We start from the raw sequence: 21,343 nt of genomic DNA on the forward strand, positions 1-21,343 counted from the left end.
TCAGCCATTAAAAAGAATTCATTTGAATCAGTTCTAATGAGGTGGATGAAACTGGAGCCCATTATACAGAGTGAAGTAAGCCAGAAAGATAAAGACCAAGACAGTATACTAACACATATACATGGAATTTAGAAAGATGGTAATGATAACCCTATATGCAAAACAGAAAAAGAGACGCAGAGGTACAGAACAGACTTTTGGATTCTGTGGGAGAAGGTGAGGGTGGGATGTTTTGAGAGAAGAGCATCGAAACATGTATATTAGCAAAGCTCATTTCTGAAAAGGGATTGTCATCCAAAATATACAAAGAACTCTTCAAATTTAACAGTAGGAAAATAACCAAATTATAAAATGGGAAAAAGACCTGAACAGATGAGTTCAGTTCAGCTCAGTTACTCAGTCATGTCCAACTCTTTGGGACCCTATGGACTACAGCACGTCAGGCTTCCTTGTCTATCACCAACTCTTGGAGCTTGCTCAAACTCATATCCATTGAGTTGGTGATGCCACTGAACCATGTCATCTTCTGTCATCCCCTTCTCCTCCTGCTTTCAATATTTCCCAGCATCAGGGTCTTTTCAAGTGAGTCAGGTCTTTGCATCACGTGGCCAAAGTGTTGAAACTTCAGCTTCAGCTTCAGCATCAGTCCTTCCAATGAATATTCAGGGCTGATTTCCTTTAGGATTGACTGGTTTGATCTGTTTGCAGTCCAAGGGACTCTCAAGTGCCTTCTCCAATACCACAGTTCAAAAGCATCAATCCTTCAGCACTCAGCTTTCTTTATAGTCCAACTCTCACATCCATACATGACTACTGGAAAAACTATAACTTTGACTAGATGGACATTTGTCAGTAAAGTAATGTCTCTGATTTTTAATATGCTGTCTAGGTTGGTCATAGCTTTCCTTCCAAGGAGCAAGCATCTTTCCATTTCATGACTGTGATCACCATCTACAGTGACTTTGGAGCCCAAGAAAATGAAGTCTATCACTGTTTCCCCATCTATTTGCCATGAAGTAATGGGACCAGATGCCATGATCATAGTTTTTAGAATGTTAAGTTTTGAGACAGGTTTTTCATTCTGCTCTTTCACTTTCATCAAGAGGCTCTTAGTTCTTTGTCACTTTCTACCGTAAGGGTGGTGTCATCTGCACATCTGAGGTTATTGATATTTCTCCTGGTTCTCATTGATTTCAGCTTGTGCTTCATCCAGCCCAGCATTTTGCATCATGTACCCTGCATATAAGTTAAATAAGCAGGGTGACAATATACAGCCTTGACATACTGCTTTCCCAATTTGGATCCAGTCCATTGTTTCATGTCTGGTTCTAACTGTTGCTTCTTCACCTGCATAGATTTCTCATGAGGCAGGTAATGTAGTCTGGTATTCCCATATCTTTAAGAATTTTCCATAGTTTGTTGTGAGCCACACAGTCAAAACCTTGGCATAGTCAATAAAGCAGAAGGAGATATTTTTCTGGAACTCTTGCTTTTTCGATGATCCAGTGGACGTTGACAATTTGATCTCTGGTTCCTCTGCCTTTTCTAAATTCAGCTTGAGCATCTGAAAGTTCTCAGTTCATGTACTCTTGCAGCCTAGCTTGGAGAATTTTGAGCATTACTTTGCTAGCATGTGAAATGAGAGCAATTGTGTGGTAGTTTGAACATTCTTTGGCATTGCCTTTTTTGGGATTGGAATGAAAAGTGACTTTTTCTATTCCTATGTGGCCACTGCTGAGTTTTCCAAATTTTCTGGCATATTGAGTTCAGCACTTTCACAGCATCATCTTTGAGGATTTGAAATAGCTCAACTGGAATTCCATCACCTCCACTAGCTTTGTTTGCAGTAATGCTTTGTAAAACCAGTTGATTCACACTTCAGGATGTCTGGCTCTAGGCAAGTGATCACACCATTATGTCTATCTGGGTCATTAAGATCTTTTTTGTATAGTTCTTCTGTGTATTCTTGCCACCTCTTCCTAATATCTTCTGCTTCTATTAGGTCTATACTGTTTCTCTTCTTTATTGTGCCCATTTTTGCATGAAATATTCCCTTGGTATCTCTAATTTTCTTGAAGGGATCTCTAGTCTTTCCCATTGTATTGTTTTCCTCTGTTTCTTTTCATTGATCACTGAGAAAAGCTTTCTTCTCTCTCCTTGCTATTCTTTGGAACTCTGCATTCAGATGGGTATATCTTTCCTTTTTTCCTTTGCCTTTCACCTCTCTTCTTTTCTCAGCTATTTGTAAGGCCTCCTCAGACAACCATTTTGCCTTTTTGCATTTCTTCTTCTTGGGGATGGTCTTGATCCCTGTCTCCTGTACAATGTTACAAATCTCCGTCCATACTTTTTCAGGCACTCTGTCTATCAGGTTTAATTCCTTGAATCTATTTGTCACTTACACTGTATAATTCTCCCTGGAGAAGGGAAAGGCTACCCGCTCCAATATTCTGGCCTGGAGAATTCCATGGACTGTATAGTCCAGAGGGTTGCAAAGAGTTGGACACGACTGAGCAGCATTCACTTTCACTTTTCATTGTATAATTGAGAGGGATTCGATTTAGGTCATACCTGAATGGTCTAGTGGTTTTCTCTACTTTCTTCAATTTAAGTCTGAATTTTGCAATAAGAAGTTCATGAACTGAGCCATAGCCAGCTCCAGGTCTTGTTTTTGCTGATTGTATAGAGCTTCTTCATCTTCGGCTGCAAAAAAATATAATCAATCTGATTTCAGTATTGACTGTCTGGTGATGTTCATGTGTAGAGTCATCCCTTGTGTTGTGGGAAGAGGGTGTTTACTATGACCAGTGCATTCTCATGGAAAAACTCTGTTAGCCTTTGCCCTGCTTCATTTTATACTCCAAGGCCTAAACTTGCCTGTTACTCTAGGTGTCTCTTCTTACTTTGCATTCCAGTCCCCTATGACGAAAAGGACACCTTTTTTGTTGTTGTTAGTTCTGAAGGTCTTGTAGGTCTTCATAGAACCATTCAGCTTCAGCTTCTTCAGCATTAGTGGTCGAGCATAGACTTGGATTACTGTGATATTGAGTGGTTTGCCTTGGAAATAAACAGAAATCACTTTGTCGCTTTTGAGATCGCACCCAAGTACTGCACTTTGCACTCTTTTGTTGACTATGAGGGCCACTCCATTTCTTCTAAGGGATTCTAGCCCATAGTAGTAGATATAATGGTCCTCTGAATTAAATTTGCCCATTCCAGTCCATTTTAGTTCACTGATTCATGTAATGTTGATGTTCACTCTTGCCATCTCCTGTTTAACCACTTCCAATTTACCTTGATTCATGGACCTAACATTCCACTTTTCTATGCAGTATTATTCTTTTCAGTATCAGAATTTACTTCCATCACCAGTCACATCCACAAATGGGCATTGTTTTCACTTTGGCCCAGCCTCTTCATTCTTTCTGGAGCTATTTCTCCACCCTTCTCCAGTAGCATATTGGGCACTTACCGACCTGGGGAGTTCATCTTTCAGTGTCATATCTTTTTGCCTTTTTTTGTTGTTGTTGTTGTTCATGGGATTCTTAAGGCAAGAGTACTGAAGTGGTTTGCCATTCCCTTCTCCAGTGAACCACGTTTTGCCAGAACTCTCCACCATGATCCACCCATCACACGTGGCCCTACATGGCATGCTCATAGTCTAACTGAGTTAGATAAGGTTGTGATCCAAGTGATCAGTTTGGTTAATTTTCTGTAATTTTGGTTTTCATTCTGTCTGCCCTCTGATGGATGAGGATAAGAGACATGTGGAAGCTTCCTGATTGGAGGGATTGGCTGTCAGGGAATCTGGGTCTTGCTCTGACATGCTTAGTAAATCTTTAATCTAATTTTCTATAATGGGTGGGGCTGTGTTCCCTCCCTGTAGTTGGCTTGAGGCCGAGCTATGGTAGGGGTAATGGCGACCTCCTTCCAAGTGGTTTATGCCAGGACTGTTGTATTCGCTGTCCCTGACCCCACAATATCCATGTTGACCCATGTCTCCCCTGGGGACTCTTGGACACTCACAGGCAAGTCTGCCTCAGTCTCCTGTGAGGGTCACTGCTCCTTCCTCCTGGCTCCTAGTGTGCACAAGGTTTTGTTTGTGCCCTCTAAGAGTCTCTTTCACCAGTCCCATGGAAGTTCTGTAATCAAGTCCCACTGGCCTTCAAGCTCAAATTCCCTCACGGTTCTCAGTCCCTTTGCTGGATCCGCATGTTGGAAAATCTGTTGTGGGCCTTAGAACTTTCATAACAGTGTGAGGACTTCTCTGGTATAATTGATCTTCAGTTTTTGGGTTGTCTACTCGGTGGCTCTATGGTGGGGCTCACACATTGTGCTTCCCCAGTCTGCTGAAGCCACAGCCCCTGTCCCCACAGCAGGCCACTGCTGACCCATGCATCTGCAGGAGACACTCAGACACTCAAAGGCAGCTCTGGCCCAGACCTATATCCATGTTTTTAAAATGTGACCAGTGTGCTGTTTGCACTAACTTGAATGCAAGAATCTCATTTTGAGGTGTTGTCTTTCTCTGTCCCACTCTTTCTTAAGGACTGTTGAGGGTTAATGTTATCTCCAAGGTGACAACAGCCTTGGGAGGAGCAACCTACACCTGATGTATAAAGTCAAAGTTTGCAGGAAGAAGAGTTGCAGGGTGAAGAGTGTCAAGTGATGTTTGTAGTTTGAGTTATCAGTATCAAAGAGAAAAAAAGAAAAGTGAATCCTCATCATTTGCTCATGGTATTCAGAGCCAGAGGCAGGGACCTTGGGAAAGTAAAGAAGAGAAAAAGAAAGAAAAATGTCCAAATACAATTGGGATGCATGGGGGCAAGAGGAGGGAGAAAGTCTGAGAAAATGGGGTTGGGTGTATGATCACATTGATTTGCTGTTGTTGTTTAGTCTCTAAGTCATGCCCAACTCTTTTGCAACCCCATGGACTGTAGCCCACCAGGCTCCTCTGTTCATGTGATTTCCCAGGTGAGAATACTGGAGTGGGTTGCCATTTCCTTCTTCAGGGGAATCTTTCCAACCCAAGGATCAAGCCTACCTCTCCTTCACTAGCAGGTGGATTCTTTATTGCTGAGCCACCAGGGAAGCCCAATCACATGGATACTGGCCTCAAACACAAAATTGCTATTCCTACTGAAAAATGGAATCAGCCCAGTTCAGTCACTCAGTCATGCCTGACTCTTTGTGACCCCACAGACTGCAGCATGCCAGGCCTCCCTGTCCATCACCGACTCCTGGAGTTTATTCAAACTCATGTCCATTGAGTGGGTGATGTCATCCAACCATCTCATCCTCTGTTGTCCCCTTCTCCTCCCGCCTTCAATCTTTCCCAGCATCAGGGTCTTTTCCAGTGAGTCAGTTCTTTGCATCAGGTGGCCAAGGTATTGGAGTTTCAGTTTCAGCATCAGTCCTTCCAATGAATATTCAGGGTTGATTTCCTTTAGGATGGATTGGTTTGATCATGCTGTCCAAGGGACTCTCAAGAGTTCTCCAACACCACAGTTCATAAGCATCAGTTCTTTGGCACTCGACTTTCTTCATAGTCTCATTCTCACATCCACACGTGACTACTGGAAAAAACATAGCTTTGACTAGATGGACCTTTGTTGGCGAAGTAATGTCTCTGCTTTTTAATATGCTGTCTTGGTTGGTCATAACTTTTCTTCCAAGGAGCAAGCGTCTTTTAATTTCGTGGCTGCAGTCACCATATATAGTGATTTTGGAGCCCCCCCCCCCCCAAAAAAAATAAAGTCTGTTACTTTTTCCATTGCTTCCCCATCTATTTGCCATGAAGTCATGGGACTAGATGTAATGATGTTAGTTTTCTGATTGTTGAGTTTTAAGCCAACTTTTTCACTCTCCTCTTTCACTTTCATTAAGAGGCTCTTTAGCTCTTCTTCACTTTCTGCCATAAGGGTGGTGTCATCTGCATATCTGAGGTTATTGATATTTCTCCCAGCAATCTCGATTCCAGCTTGTGTTTCATCTAGCCCAGCTTTTCTCATGATATACTCTGCATATTAGTTAAATAAGCCAGGTGAAAAGATACAGTCTTGATGTACTCCTTTCCCTATTTGGAGCCAGTCTGTTGTTCCATGTCCAGTTCTAACTGTTGCTTCCTGACCTGCATACAGGTTTCCTCAAGAGGCAGGTCAGGTGGTCTGGCATTCCCGTCTCTTTCAAAATTTCTATAGTTTATTGTGATCCACACACTCAAATGCTTTGGCATAGTCAATATGCAGAAATAGATGTTTTTCTGGAACTCTCTTGCTTTTTTGACAATCCAGCAGATGATGGCAATTTGATCTCTGGTTCCTCTGCCTTTTCTAAAACCAGCTTGAACATCTGGAAGTTCATGGTTCATGTATTGCTGAAGCCTGGCTTGGAGAATATTGAGCATTACTTTACTAGCGTGTGAGATGAGTGCAATTGTGTGGTAGTTTGAGCATTCTTTGGGATTGCCTTTCTTAGGGATTCGAATGAAAACTGACCTTTTCCAGTCCTGTGGCCACTGCTGAGTTTTCCAAATTTTCTGGCATATTGAATGCACCACTTTCATAGCATCATCTTTGAGGATTTGAAATAGCTCAACTGGAATTCCATCACCTCCACTAGCTTTGTTCGTAGTGATGCTTCCTAAGGCCCACTTGACTTCACATTCCAGGATGTCTGGCTCTAGGTGAGTGATCACACCATCATGATTATCTGGGTCGTGAAAATCTTTTTTGTATAGTTCTGTGTATTCTTGCCACCTCTTCTTAATATCTTCTGCATTTCTGTCCTTTGTTGTACTCATCATTGCATGAAATGTTCCCTTGGTATCTCTAATTTTCTTGAAGAGAGCTCTAGTCTTTCCCATTCTATTGTTTTCCTCTGGTTTTGTTTTTTGTTTTTTTTTTTTTTTTGCATTGATCACTAAGGAAGGCCTTCTTTTATTTGAACTGATCACTGAGGAAGGAGATATGGAATAGTTTCTGCCATATCAATAAAGAAAGGATATCACAGTTATCAGCAATTGCAGCCACCATGGAAGGTGAGCTAGTGAGCCCTGAGGGTATTCAGGATGGAAATAGTGCCTGCCATCTAGTAGCCATCAAACTGCAGCCATTCCCTATTGTGAGTCCTGAGGAAGCTCAGGATGTGAAAACAGACTACTGTCCCCAGATAGTTGAGGGGCATATGAAAGGAATGATTTCAGTAAGCCTAATCTCTTGCATCTTCCTTTACATAGAAAAGCACTAAATTTCTCAACTTGGGATATCTAGTTTTCTTTAAGTTACAAAACATTTTTGACCTTCAGACTACCTACACTTTGTTGCAAAACTTCTATATAACCTTTCCCTCACCTCCCTGCCTTCTCAGAGCAGTTCTCTCAGGGTCACTTGAGCTGCTGTCTCCTGGACTTGAAGTCCTAAAATTCTCACCAAGTAAAACATAACTCTCAACTTCTAGGTTGTGAATGGTTTCTAAGGAGATTACAAATAAATCTGCGTGCACATGTATTTGTGTGCTATGTTCTGACTAGCTAGGTGATGAGGTGCTCTTTAAAAAGAGTGAAGACCCAAGTTACTCAAAGGCGCTCCCTTAAGAAGAGTGAAGACCCAAGGTTATTCCGACCTCCCACCTGGATCTGAGGCAGACCCTGGGGCAAGATCAGGGAGAAGATCCTGGACGAATGCTGCAGGTAGATTTTTCCCAGTGGAAACTGTGGCTGGAGAGGGAGCCCCAGACTCCTCCAGCCAGGGCTCTTCAGCCCCAGACCTACGTCGCTGGGAGCCAGAAATGCCCAACCCGGCTTGCCTGAGCTGCAGTGCCGGCCTCCGCCGCACGGAGGCAGCATGACCTTCAGCGCGGTGGCAGCGGCGATCCCCACCCCCCTCTTGGCGGCGGCGGGCGGTGGGCGGAGGCCGGCGCACGGAGCCCTCGCTGATTGGCTGCGGCGCGGCCGCTGCCATGTTGGCGGAAGTGGCGCTCTCTGTGCCGCGGCAACTGGCTGTGACTGCGGCTGCCCGCTCCGTGCGGACAGGGTCTTTCTGCTTCCCCTCGCCCGGGGTTGGCGCTGAGAGGCGGCGTCCGGCGGGATGGAGAAAAGTAGGATGAACCTGCCCAAGGGGCCGGACACGCTGTGCTTCGACAAGGACGAGTTCATGAAGGTGCGCCCGGGGGCTGCGCTCCCCGAGCCGAGGCGGGTGGCCTGTCTTCCTTTCCCTCCGGGGCCTCCTCGGGCTGCTCTTGCTGGGTCCCGGGCCGCGCACGCCCCGGATCAGCCCCCCAGCGGGACCTCGCTGCCTTCGTAGTGAGTCTTGGCCTCAGGTGGGGCCGGGGCAGCCTGCTGTGAGAAGGCACTTCTGTGAAATGGTGCATAGTAACGAAAAGGCCTGAAGTTGTGGGCAAGTGGTTTTGAGCTAGGTGTAAAAGCTCCTCTTAGTACCCGAGCACATTACCATGCAGTGCAGTCGGAATTGCTAGATCCTGGCCAGACAGAAGTTTGTCGACCGCCGCCTTGCACCTAGAAGCCCAGTACGAATGTCTTGACCAAATTTCTGGACCCACGTCCCTACCCAGGGATTAGGTGCGTGGAAGAGGCACTCAATCGAAAGTTTTTCCTTAACGTTCGCCTAAAGTTTCTGAATGGGATATTTAAAAGATTAGAATCTTATTACTGATTTTGTTGCAGTACAGCAAAGCAAACCATTTTGCTTCTCTAAAGTTACTCTACTTTTTATAAAGTGAACTTGAAGTTGGTCTGCAGGTAAATGTACGACATAAGCTTACATAACCAGAATTGAAATATTATGGATATTAAAGGTTTATCAGGCACAAGCCTTGAATGTGTCCAAGATTTGAATCAGAGCTGGGAGGAACTTTGCATATTTTTGTGGTGTAATGCTCTGGGACTGTACATACACCATCAAGAAATACAGTTATGCTTTATTTCTAAGGATTCAGGTTTTTGATACCACTTAGTGGCTGCTTTCAGGGTTAAAAGGTTAAATGTTTTGGCTCAGTAGACACTTAAACTTTTGAACAACTGAATTTAAGTCTTTTTTTGTCTTTTTTGATGACTTCAAGTCTTAGTATTTTTTTTCTTTTTAGCTTCATTAGTTTATCTTTTTGATGCTTGCATTCAGTTCACAGTCTCTGGTTTTAAGCAGTATTTACATCTGTTCTTTTTTATAGCTGAGTAGTGTGTACCACATGGACTTGAGCTTGGGCAAACTCTGGGAGATGGTGAGGGCCTGGGAAGCTGGGTGTGCTGCAGTCCACGGGGTCGCAGAGTCAGACGTGACTTGGGGACTGAACAACACCACATCGTCTTTATCCGTTCCTGTGAACTTTTAGATTGTTTACATGTCTTGGCCATTGCAGATAGTGCTTCAGTGAATACTAGGGTGCGTGTATCTTTTCAAATGATGATTTTCTTCACATATATGCCCAGGAGTGGGGTTACTGAATGATATGGTAGTTCTATATTTAGTTTTTAAAGGAACTTCCATATTGTTCATGAAAAAGAGCAAAATAATGCCATTTGCAGCTACATGGATGGACCTAGAGATTATCATACTAAGTGAAGCAAGTCAGACAAAGACAAATATATCATTTACATTTGGACTCTAATAAAAATGATACGTGCATGCGTGTATGCTTAGTCTTAAGGAACTCTTTGAAACCTCATGGACTGTAGCCTGCCAGGCTCCTCTGTCCATGGGATTCTCCAGGAAAGAATCCTGGAGTAGTTTGCCATTTGCTTATCCAGGGAATATTCTTAACCCAGGGGTGAAACTCACGTCTCCCATGTTTGTTTGCATTGGCAGGTAGATTATTTACCACAGAGCCACCTGGGAAGTCTGAAAAGTGATAACAAATGAACTTATTTACAAAACAGATTCACAGATCTCAAAATTAAATTTATGTTTCAGTTTAGTTCAGTTGCTTAGTCATGTCTGACTCTTCGCGACTGCAGCATGCCAGGCCTCCCTGTCCCATCGCCAACTCCCAGAGTTTACTCAAACTCATGTCCATCGAGTTGATGATGCCATCCAACCATCTCATCCTTTGTCGTCCCCTTCTCCTCCCGCCTTCAATCTTTCCCAGCATCAGGGTCTTTTTCAATGAGTCAGTTCTTTGCATCAGGTGGCCAAAGTATTGGAGTTTCAGTTTCAGCATCAGTCCTTCCAGTGAATATTCAGGACCAGTCTCCTTTAGGATGGACTGGTTGGATTTCCTTGCACTCCAAGGGGCTCTCAAGAGTCTTCTCCAACACCACAGTTCAAAAGCATCAATTCTTCGGTGCTCAGCTTTACTTATGGTCCAACTCTCACATCCGTACATGACTACTGGAAAAACCATAGCCTTGACTAGTCGGACCTGTATGGTAACCAAAGGGGAAGCATGGGGAGAGGTGATAAGTTAGGAGACTGGGATTAACATCTACACACTACCATATGTAAAACAGATCAGCAGAGGTTCACTGTGCAGCACAGGGAGCTCTGCTCAGCACTTCAGTGACCCACGTGGGAGAGGAGCCCCGGGCAGAGTGGGTCCACGCGTGCACACAGACGAGCTGCTCTGCAGCACGCCCGGGACTGGCACAGCAGTGCATGTCAGCTGTAGCAAAAAAGTTAAGTGATGCAGTTTAAGAAAAAAGCAGTTACATCTGGATCTTCTCCAGTGTGGCCATTCATTTTTATTATGCAGGCCATCTAGACCCAGGAATAATGTACTCTTGTCCTTGTACAGTGATGTTTCTGCTAAACCTCTGTGATGAAGGGCATCATTTGAAAGGGAGTACCACGTGAGCTTGCCGATCCAGAAACGCTTTGTTCCATCCGCTGGCTGAGAACTGTCCTGGAGCAAGGATAGGAAGAAAGAGCATGATGAGGCGAGGTGTGCTGAAGGCAGCCAAGGCACAAGCAGAGATGAGGGGCTTTGTTCTGTTCAGGAATCTCAGAATACAGAGAGCTTAGCCTGACCAACTTTGCCTTCTTCAAGGCTTCCTTCAGGCTCAACACCAGCATTCTTTCTGACTTGCTAGCCCCACCATGTTTCTTGCTCTGAACTGATAGAAAGCCTTTGGGAAGAGAGGCTTCAGAAAGTAGAAACCTCACAATAAGTTCTAAAGTAGAACTTGATGAAGGGGAGAGCAAACTGGGGAGGTGGCTGAAATGGCAGCAGTTTCATATTCTTTCATGCCTCCTAAGCCTCTGAATGTGCTCTGTAGTTTGTAGTGCTAATAAATGTGACCACTTCACATGTAAAAGCAAAATACATAGGACAGCCACCCTGTGTTAAATGTTGATTTTCTAAGTGAGACTTGGAGATAAAGGTTACTTGCAATTTATGTTTCCTTCAGAGAGACATTTTAAAGGTTTTGGTCACATGGCAGAAATGATAGAGAGTTTGCCTTTGGGGTTATATTTCTTAAGTCTGTCTGATTCAATGCATATTGTAATTTGTGCTTCTGAGAAAGTTCGAGAATGTCTGATTTGCATTAGGAGAGTGGGGGTTATTCTCAAAAAATCCAGTCACTGAAAACTTTGTTTCCAGTCAAAGGAAACTTTGTCACACACATGATGAGGCCCTGTTAGGACAATGGTAGCAATCATTCATTTAATAAAGGGGCACTCATTGATCACCTTGGAGAAGGAAATGGCAACCCACTCCAGTATTCTTGCCTGCAGAATCCCATGGACTGAGAAGCCTGGTGGGCTATACAGTCCATGGGGTTGCAGAGAGTTGGACACGACTGAGTGTCTATCACTTGACTTCATTGATCACCTGCTTTGTGTCCACCAGCAGTCTAGACTGGATAGTACAGGGGTAGATAAGATTTAGGCTTTTGAGTATGGTCACAGAAAGACCACAGTGTGTGCTGAGAAACTGGACTTAGTCCAAAGAGGCTGGGAGGATGACCAGGATTGGAAAAGACAGCTGGGTGGGACTGCAAGTTCTCATGTACTGTGCTGAGGGGTTTGCGCTTGATGAGTTACAGTCAGGTGGAAAGCAGGAAATGACGTAGTTGTGTCTGTTGCATTGAACCCGTGTTAGAGGATGCTGGGCCACTGGTTACTTCAGGTTAATATGGGGTTCTGTTTCAAGGGGAAATTATGTTGGATTGGAACTGATGAGCTAATATTTTGATTTGGGCCATTCTTGCACATGTATTTCAGTCCTAACTCAGTGTCGTAGTGGTATCTCAGACTTTTAGGAAGTTACTTAATAAGTGCTTGAGAAACAACCAACTACCTTTCTGAATATAGAGAAAAAAGGCTACTTAAAATGCTTCAGTGGTCCTTGTAAGATCTAATGAGAAATACAGAGCAGAGGACAGATTTGTGAAGGATGTAGGTGATCAGAAGACAAGAGTGGCAGATGGTAGTAGAGGTACCATCACTTGGGGACCTCTGTCACTTGGTAGTAGAGGTGGTGATGACATCATGTCATTAGTTTTGTCAGCTTAAAAACTACAGAAATCCTTAGCAAGAGTTGATAGCCAACTGATACATGAAATAGCACATAAGATACTAGTAGTACGGGAGAGAAGAGGCTGCTAACAAAGTTAAATTAGACCCACTCACCTAGGTGTGCTTTTGAAATCTGTCCTTCTACCCCAGCATATGACTTCTATTTTATAGAAAGAAAAGTGCCATCAGATGGGAACTTCTTCATCTTAACTGATGACAGCTCCATTCTTGTATATGTACCCATTCCCTTTCTCCTCCTCGCCTGTTTGGAAAAGGGGTCTTCCTTCCTGAGGTTGATCCTTCCTACCCCACTCTTCCCTGTGCTTGGAGCCCAGACCCCCTGGTACTCTCCCCACCGTCTGATTCACCTCTCCTCTGACCTCATCCCCAGTGGCTTTCAAACACGCTCCTGCTTTGGTCTCTTCCTCTTGACCCTCCTGCCTCTAGTCATTTTCATATCATTCTCTTCCACATCCCAGCCAAACTCTTGAGTTGTTTTTACTTTCTTATATGCTGATTGGCTATTTGTATATCTTCTTTGGAGAAATGTCTATTCAGATCCTTTGCTAATTTTTTAATTGGTTTATTTGTCTTTTAACTGTTGAGTTGTAAGAGTTTTTATACTCTGGATATTAGACCCTTGTCAGATACATGATTTGCCAATATTTTCTCCCATTCACTGGGTTGTCTTCTCACTTTGTAAATAATGTGTTTTAACACACAGGTTTTAATTTTGATTGAGTTCAGTTTATCTGTTATCTTGATGCTTTTTTTGTCAATGACTGCCTAAATCAAGGGCACACAGATTTTCACCTGTTTTCTTCTTAGAGTTCGATTGTTTTAGTTCTTCTATTTGTCTTTTAATCTATCGTGAGTTAAATTTTTGTGTATAGTGTGAGGTTGGTATCTAAATTCATTCTCTTCCATGTGGATGTTTTCTAGATAATAATATCAATTGCTGTATGTTTAGTAAATCTACAGTGTAAAGTGAAACTCTCTGGGAAATGAAATGTGGCAGTTATTACATGCCACTGTGAGTCTGAAGTCGTTTGCTGTCAGAGCAAAAGCTGCCTGATCCGATATTCACAGGTGTTCTCAGTCATCTTCTCTTGTGTGGGGCAACATTTGTTTATCCAAGAACAAATATATAAATGGCAAACTGAGCACTAATATTGCCTAATAGCGTTTGTTAGAGCTCAAGTTACATGATTTAGAATGCCATCATGAAGTTCAGATCTGAACTTCATCCATTTGAAGTTTATACTTTCAAAGTAACAAGCTGAGTGCTCCGCATAGAGTCATATGGCTGGTCAGTACCAAGGCCAAGATGTCAGGCTGAGTCCTGCCCTCACATTCTTTCTGTGATTGTTGTGTAACTGTGAGTCTAAGGTGTTATCTGAGGTAGTCTCAAGAAGTAAAAGAAACAGATGGTTTTTCACTAGGTGGCTGTGAAATTATAGTTTGGTAAGACATCTCTTATCTGACACTATTATAGCAGGTGTTTGGGTGATTAATTAAGAAGGTCAGTTTTTATAAGTACTCCTATGGAATGGTGCATGTTGTCCTTAACATATGTGTACATTTGTTCTACATTGATGTGGTGTGAAACTCTTTTCTCTGAAAATCTGTCTGAGAATTAGATTTTTTTTTTTGTTGTACTTTAAGTTGAATGAGAACCCCAAGGCATTTGCAGAGAATCTGGTATAGAATCCTTCAAGATTTGTATGATCCTTCTCACAGCACTACCTGGTTCATGGTCATCTCATATTTTAATATATTTCAGAAAAAATTGTCTTATCAGCTTCTCAGTATCAGGTCTTTGCAAAGCATCTGCCTTAGTTTTCATGAAAACAGTTGTCTTTTTGTACTTATATTTTGTTGGTTTATACAATGTTTAATAAAATTATGTAATTTTGGTGACAAGTATAAGTGGCCTTAACAAGTTTGGGAATCATCGTACCTAATACTTGATAACTAAACGGCTCAGTTAGTACCAAAGTCATAAGTAGACAGTAATTTGCTATCTGTATGTCTGTGTGCCTACCAGGGGCATCAGAATGTTATAAAGGGAAACAGGGCATAATAATTCTGTGAACAATGCTTGGAAGTTGGTTTTGAAAGATTTTAAACGTCTGTTCAGTTGAATACTCAACATCCATATAAAATGTCAATACCAACTAATATGTATTGTGAAAAGACATTGAAGTTATGTGTAAAAGGAGAAAAATAGCTTAGAAAAGGTTTATTAAGATTCTGTGTATGTGTGTGTGTTTGTGCGTGTGTGTGTGAACATAGAAAAAGGTCAAGGGTTTCATTCAAGGAGGATCCTACAACACTTACCTCCTCCCGTGGACACATGGAATCAGTAGCTACACATGGAATAGTTTTCTCCTCTGAGCAACTCCTGCACATCTGGCAAACAACCCACATCAAAGTGGATAGGAGAGGCTGAGACATGGTCTTTCCATCCACCCCACTCCCAGCATGGTGACCCACAGTTGGAAGGAAGCTACCATCCCCAGCTGCTCCCTGAGAAGTGAAGGGTCTGAACCCTAAACTTGGCACCCTTCCTTTAAAGACTTGCACCTGGGAGATGGGCCCCCAAACATCTACATTTGAAAGTCAGTGGAACTAGCATCTGCAAGACCCACCAGACTCATGATCTGAGAAACAGCTTTTGAAGGGCAGCATGAACTTGGTCACCCTCCTGGGGCCTGGCACAGGGACAGTGGCTGAAAAGGGCCCAGACTTTCTGTGAAAGAGGCTTGTTTATCTTAAAGCATCAGCCTGAGGGGCCGGCCTCTCATTTAACATTCTCTGGGGGCTTGGAGGCTGGCAGGAGCTGTCTTTGCTCTCTCTGCCTCATTCCAGCTGGACAGTATCTCCTAGAAAGGAACTTGGGTACTTGTCTGGTGCCCCGATGTTTGCAGTTGCTGCCCAGAGACAACTCTAGGTCACCTGGCTTTGGTGGTCGGTGAGGCTTACACTTGTAGGTCCCCAGTGTTCACTGCAGTATTATTTGCAATAGTCAAGACATGGAAGCAGGCTTAGTATCCATCGATAGATGAATAGATAAAGAAACCATGATATACACACACCACACACAGAGGAATATTATTCAGCCATGAAAAGGAACTAAACCTAGACTCCCCTGGTGGTACTGAAAAGGAAAAGTTAAAATTTGACATAACCTCCTGCTCGTTCTGCCTGTGTAACTCAGCTTGCTCCTTGCAGAGTCTGGATCGGGTAGGTCACGTGGTCTCAGAAAGTGGGGACTTAAGGTACGAGGAACTGGAGCTTATCTCACCACCCTTGTCCTGCTCTTTGCAATTCCCCAGCCCCTGTAAACCTGCTTAATCATGCCTTTCCGTGTAAAGGTCAGGCATTCCCCTCCCCATCTTGACTGCTGTTCCCGTGCACACAAAACTGCTTCGTGTAAACCAGCCTATTAGCAGCTAGTGTTGCCCACTATAGTCTGTCTGTGAACACTCTGTAACCCCTCTGTTTGGGGCTCAGAGCTTAGAGTGTTAACTGCTCTGGGCCCGCCGGCGTAGTAAACATGAGTTCTCCAACTCTCCCAGTGTGGTGCTTGGTTTCTCGAGTACTGGTTTCTACAACAATACAGTGGCTCAGAATCTGCTTGCCAATTCAGGGGACACAGATTTGATCCCTGGTCCGGGCAGATTCAACATGCCACAGAGCAGATGAGCCTCTGAGCCACAGCTACTGTGCCTGTGTTCTGGAGTCCGTTGCCCTCAACAAGAGAAACCACCACAATGAGAAGGCTGCAAGCCGCAACACAGAGTAGCCCCTGCTCGCTACAACTAGAGAAAGCCCGCATGCAGCACTGAAGATGCAGCACAACCAAAAATAATAAATTAAAATATTTTAAAAAAAGAAATAAATCTTGCCATTTGTGGCAATGTGGATGGACCTTGAGGACATTAATGCTACATGACATCAGTTAGAGAAAGATGATCACGATCTCACTTTTATGTGAAATCTATAAAACAAAACAAAAATTAACTCAAAGGTACTGAGAACAGATTGGTGGTTGCCAGAGCAGGGGGTGGGGAATGGACGAAATGGGTGAAGGGGTCAAATGGTACAGAGTTCTAGTTAATTAGTTAAATAAATCATGGGGCTGTGATGTATAGCATGGTGACTATAGTTAATAATACTGTACTGTATATTTGAAAGTTTAAGAGAGTAAATCTTAAAATTTACCATAGCAAGAAAAGGAAATTTGTAACTGTGTGATGGATGTTACCTCATCCATCCTCACAGTGAAAATATTTGGGAAAAAAAATTCCAGAAAGTTTCAAAACACAAAATTTGAATTTGCTGCGACAAATAGTTGGCTACTATTTACATAGTATTTTCAATGATCTATATAACTTTTACATTTTATTACGTATTTTGTAATCTAGAGATGATTTAAAGTGTATGTAAATACTGTGCCATTTTATTTTAGAGACTAGGACATACCTAGATTTTGGTGTCTTTGGGGGTCCTGAAAACAGGCCCCCATGGATGCTGAGGGATGGCTTTATTTATAGGTTGAAATTGTCACAGTGAATATCTGTTACTTTTAAAACTTAAGGGAAAAGGAGCTACTTCTGTTCTGAGAAGAGCCTATTGAATGTGTGTAGTTAAAAACAAATGAAATCCCTTTTGGGACTTAGGCAGCAGGAGAGAATGCTCTTGGTCAGGGGCCTCCCTCTTGGCACCTTGACAGTGTGCAAGTGCCTTTCTGTCCTGTGTGTTTTAAAGTGCTTTATCCTGACCGCAGTTAACCTTTCAAATGAATAGAATGACCTTTCTCTGTTGTTCTCTCTCCTTTTATTTGTATATGTAAAATGTGATATTGTTGCAATAATTCTTTTTTTCTGGTTTTATTTTCAGGAAGACTTTGATGTCGATCACTTTGTATCTGACTGTCGGAAGCGAGTCCAGCTGGAAGCACTCAGAGATGACCTGGAGCTCTACTATAAGCTGCTTAAAACAGCCATGGTTGAGCTCATCAACAAGGACTACGCAGACTTTGTCAACCTGTCAACAAACCTGGTAAACTTGAAATCCACAGTTCCTACCTGTCAGTGTATTTACACATGTACTGCACACTTTTTTTTTCACTTATGTTTATTCTTAACAGCTCTGAGTCTTTTTAGAAACCTTTTAGTTATTTTCTTTCCCCCAGAAACTTGAAGGGATTGCTAATCTTGATTAATAAAGGAATAAACTTTCTTAATATGCATGTTTTGTGTTTAGTTTAGTTTGATTATTTTTTGAATGACTTACTAAGAAGTGGTGAAAAGGAAAGGATAGCAATGCCAAGAGTGTTTGTTTTTGTTAGTTGCTAATTGATTCTCATGAAATCTCACCAGTTTAGACTAATTTCCGAGAGCAGCTATCAACTAACTCTTCTTAAGGAAATGTTTCATTTACTTTCAGGTACATGTGTTAGCCAGAGATAGGTTGAGAAAACACTGGCCAATATTGATCATTAAGAAGCCTATTTTTATACATTTATAAAAATGTAGGAATTGTTTATAAGAAGCATATCAATTACTTGGAAAAGTTGTTTAGAAATACTTCAGTTTTCATACTTGTGAAAGTCTGGTTCATATTTTGTTTTCAAGTCTGTTTGTCAAAAGAGGTATGGAAAATAGCCATCTCTATGGGAATTTCAAGAAGCATTGAGAATAATGAGCCATATTTGCTTTTGGGGAATACACCACTAAGATAAATGTTCCAGTAGGATTAGAAACCCTGAAAATTTTATTTCCATCCTATTTAATTTGGATTTTTCTGAAGGGTTGTAATAATGCTTAGGAGAGATGTAGTCCATCAGACTTTCACATCAGCTGGTTGAATATCATAAACAACAGAGATAGCTATTTTTCCTGTTAGTTTTTTAAGTCATTTAAAATTTTACCCAAAGGCAAATTGTGCATAGGAATTTTTCATTTATTATGACTTTCCTTACTTTTATAGTTTTTATATATCAACAGGTTTTTCACATTCAGTGAGCAGTATTTATGGCCAAATAACATTTTTGTTACGTAGTTACTAGCAGCATATAATTGTACAGAAAGAATAATCTATGTCTAATACTGCTTTGATCATTAAGTATAGGCTTCACTGTTAATCCTGGCCCTGATATGTTTGTGCCAACATGATTTTGCCTTTAGGTTGGTATGGACAAGGCCCTCAATCAGCTTTCTGTGCCTTTGGGACAGTTACGAGAAGAGGTTCTGGTAAGTCCCCAAGTAACAGTAAACAAGCTTCCATAAAGCATATTACAGTAGTTTGCCTTCTCCAAGAATTCTTTTATTAATCTGTTAGATTGTTGTGATTGTTGTCGTTGGTGTTTTTTAATGTTCCATGATTATAGTATAATACATTCAAAATGTAAATGATTTGCATGTGATATTACAACCTAAGAAACATATTTGGTTTGAAGACGGCAAATTCTCAAGAGTAGACACTTTTAAATGTCGGGGAGGAGGAGAAGGGTATTTCAGATTTTAAATTTGTTAATACCACCTCACCCATGTATAAGTGTTCTCCAGCTTAGAACTGGCTTACTTATATTTTAAAATTTGTCATTTTCCAAGTGTTTTCCCAGACAATATCTTATATGTAGTTAGATTCGTGGACCAGTTTATACCAGCCATTTAACCCCTGATGTAACTGAAGGGTCATATAAATGTCGTGTAATACCTAGTTTCTCTGAGAACATCTCTCCCTTGGGAATGGAACTGTCTGCCCCTAAGCCATGAGACCAGGGACTTCATCCGGGTGGAGAGGGAGTTTTGGTATCACCTCCAACAGAAAACTGCCGCCCTGCCCTCCCCTCACCCTCTGGGCTGTGCTAGGCGCCTCGCCCTCCATCCTCCCTTTGTTGTGAAGCACCGCACCATCACTTACTGTGTGTGTCAGCACTGGACCACGCCAGACCACGTGGCCTTATGCTCCTTGCCTCGAGACAGTACCTGGCACATGCAGGGCTCTCAGTAGATAATGTAGTAAAGAGGTTTCGCTTGGATAAAACTGTAGGAAATGCAGGACAATGGGAATGTCAGGGCTGAGAAGTCCCGAGGAGGGTAGGCAAGAAAAATTCGTAAAAGAGGTTAAGTTGTGAGCTGTGCCTTGAACTAGCAGATTGTTTGAAAGTTTGTGTCTTGTTTGAATTTTACAAAGCTTATTAAAGTGCCTTTTGTTGGAATGGAAGAGAATGAAGTTTTTGGTCTGCTGCTGGATTCCACACCAGCCTCTGTGTGGCCTTCCTGCCTCCTTTTCAGGACTCCTCGTCCTTCTCCCAACCTGTAGCCATGACATTTCCCAAACCCCATCCTTTTTTAACCTTCCACTCTTCTCTCTGAACTCCTCTCCACTCTGCTGACCTGTGCTTGAACTTCCTCGACTGCCCTCATGCCTTCAGGCTCTTGTCCTACACTGCCAGCTGCCAGAGCCATCTACCGTCCCTTACTCTGCGGCTGTCTTTATAACCAGCCTTCTCCTCATCAACCAAGACCTCACCTGCCTTTTTAATCTCAACTCAAGAAGCTTCTCTGAGATTCTAAGATCATTGAGGGATAAGACTGTTTCTATCTAATTCATCATTGTATCCTCATTGGCTGACGGTTAGTAGACATTTCATGTTTATTGAATGAATTAATTCACTTTTCTATAAAATTTTTGTGATTTGTCTGGTGGTGGTGATTTAGTCGCTAAGTCGAGTCTGACTCTTGCGACCCCATGGACTGTATGTAGCCTGTCAGGCTCCTCTGCCCGTGGGATTCTCCAGGCAAGAGTACTGGAGTGGGTTGCCATGTCTAGTTTATTCTAATCGTTTCTTTTACCTTTGCTTTGGCCTGAGTCTTCATATTTTGTTTAATTTATTAGCTTCTGGACATGTTTTTCCACCTATGAGCTGCCTTTTCCTGGCCATTCTGTTCCTTACTCCTTGATTCGTAATATTCTTAGAACACATGGCATCATGAAGTATCAGTGCTTAAGGATTGTTTAGTTCCTGATAGAATCTAGTCTAAAATTCTCCTAAATCTCCCCCACCCCCGTTTGTTTCTACTTCTCTCCAAAATGAAGCCTGTTCTGCACCTGGGTGCACCCTGCAACCCTGAGTGTGCCCTGTCAGTTGCACCTTTCCACCCTCTGTCTTCCAGTGACTGCTCTCCTCCACCGTCGGCCTCCACAGGCTCTCCAAGTCAGACTCAAGTTCCATCCCCTGGGCCAGATTTTCCTAGTGTTTGATTCAGATGGTTCTTTCTGTACTCTGACCACGTATGACGGTGATTGTATATGTATTGGGTTGGCCAGCAAGTTCCACTGGTTTTTAAGTAAAAATAAAAGACACAGTTTTCATTTTCACCAAGAACTTTATTGAACAGTGTATTCACAGTTTTGTTCCACTACCTTCTGCCGTTTTTTTCAGGCAGCTTCATAATTCCATCTTCCCCAAACTTCTTATATTTTTGAGCAAAGAACTGTTGCAGGTGTCTTTTATGGTCTTCCAGGGAATTGAAATTTTTCCATTAAGAGAATTTTGTAAAGACTAAAGTAAGTGAAAATCTGAAGGTGCAATGCCTGGTGACTATGGTGAATGAATGAGAACTTCCCAGCCAAGCTGTAACAGTTTTTGCCTGGTCATCAAAGAAACGTGGTCTTGAGCGTTTTCTCTTGACTAATTCCAGATGCTTTTCGTCTAGTGCTGCCTTCAGTTTGTCTAATTGGGAGCAAGTACTTGTTAGAATTAATCATTTGGTTTTCCAGAAGGAGCTCGTTATAGACAATTCCCTTCCAATTCCACCATATACACAGCATCACTTGTGGATGAAGAGCAGCCTTAC

General features: G+C 42.4%; 1 protein-coding gene across 6 annotated transcripts in view; it reads left to right on the top strand.

Annotated features, from left to right (window-relative positions):
• Nucleotides 1–7,964: 7,964 nt before the first annotated feature.
• The window catches only part of COG2 (component of oligomeric golgi complex 2), a 42,613-nt gene continuing 29,234 nt past the window's right edge, over nt 7,965–21,343 (top strand). For 2 of the 6 annotated variants that reach the window (XM_043925876.1, XM_043925879.1), the window contains exons 1-3: nt 7,971–8,159; nt 17,376–17,537; nt 18,665–18,730. In XM_043925876.1, coding sequence (XP_043781811.1) covers nt 8,088–8,159; nt 17,376–17,537; nt 18,665–18,730 — 300 coding nt within the window. In that variant the 5' untranslated portion in view covers nt 7,971–8,087. Of the gene's footprint in view, nt 8,160–17,375; nt 17,538–18,664; nt 18,731–21,343 lie in introns of those variants that run through there. The other 4 variants (XM_043925875.1, XM_043925878.1, XM_043925880.1 and 1 more) reach the window with 4 other exon arrangements.

Source organism: Cervus elaphus, chromosome 15 (genome assembly GCF_910594005.1).
Source record: "Cervus elaphus chromosome 15, mCerEla1.1, whole genome shotgun sequence".
In the NCBI taxonomy this organism is placed as follows: Eukaryota; Metazoa; Chordata; class Mammalia; order Artiodactyla; family Cervidae; genus Cervus; species Cervus elaphus.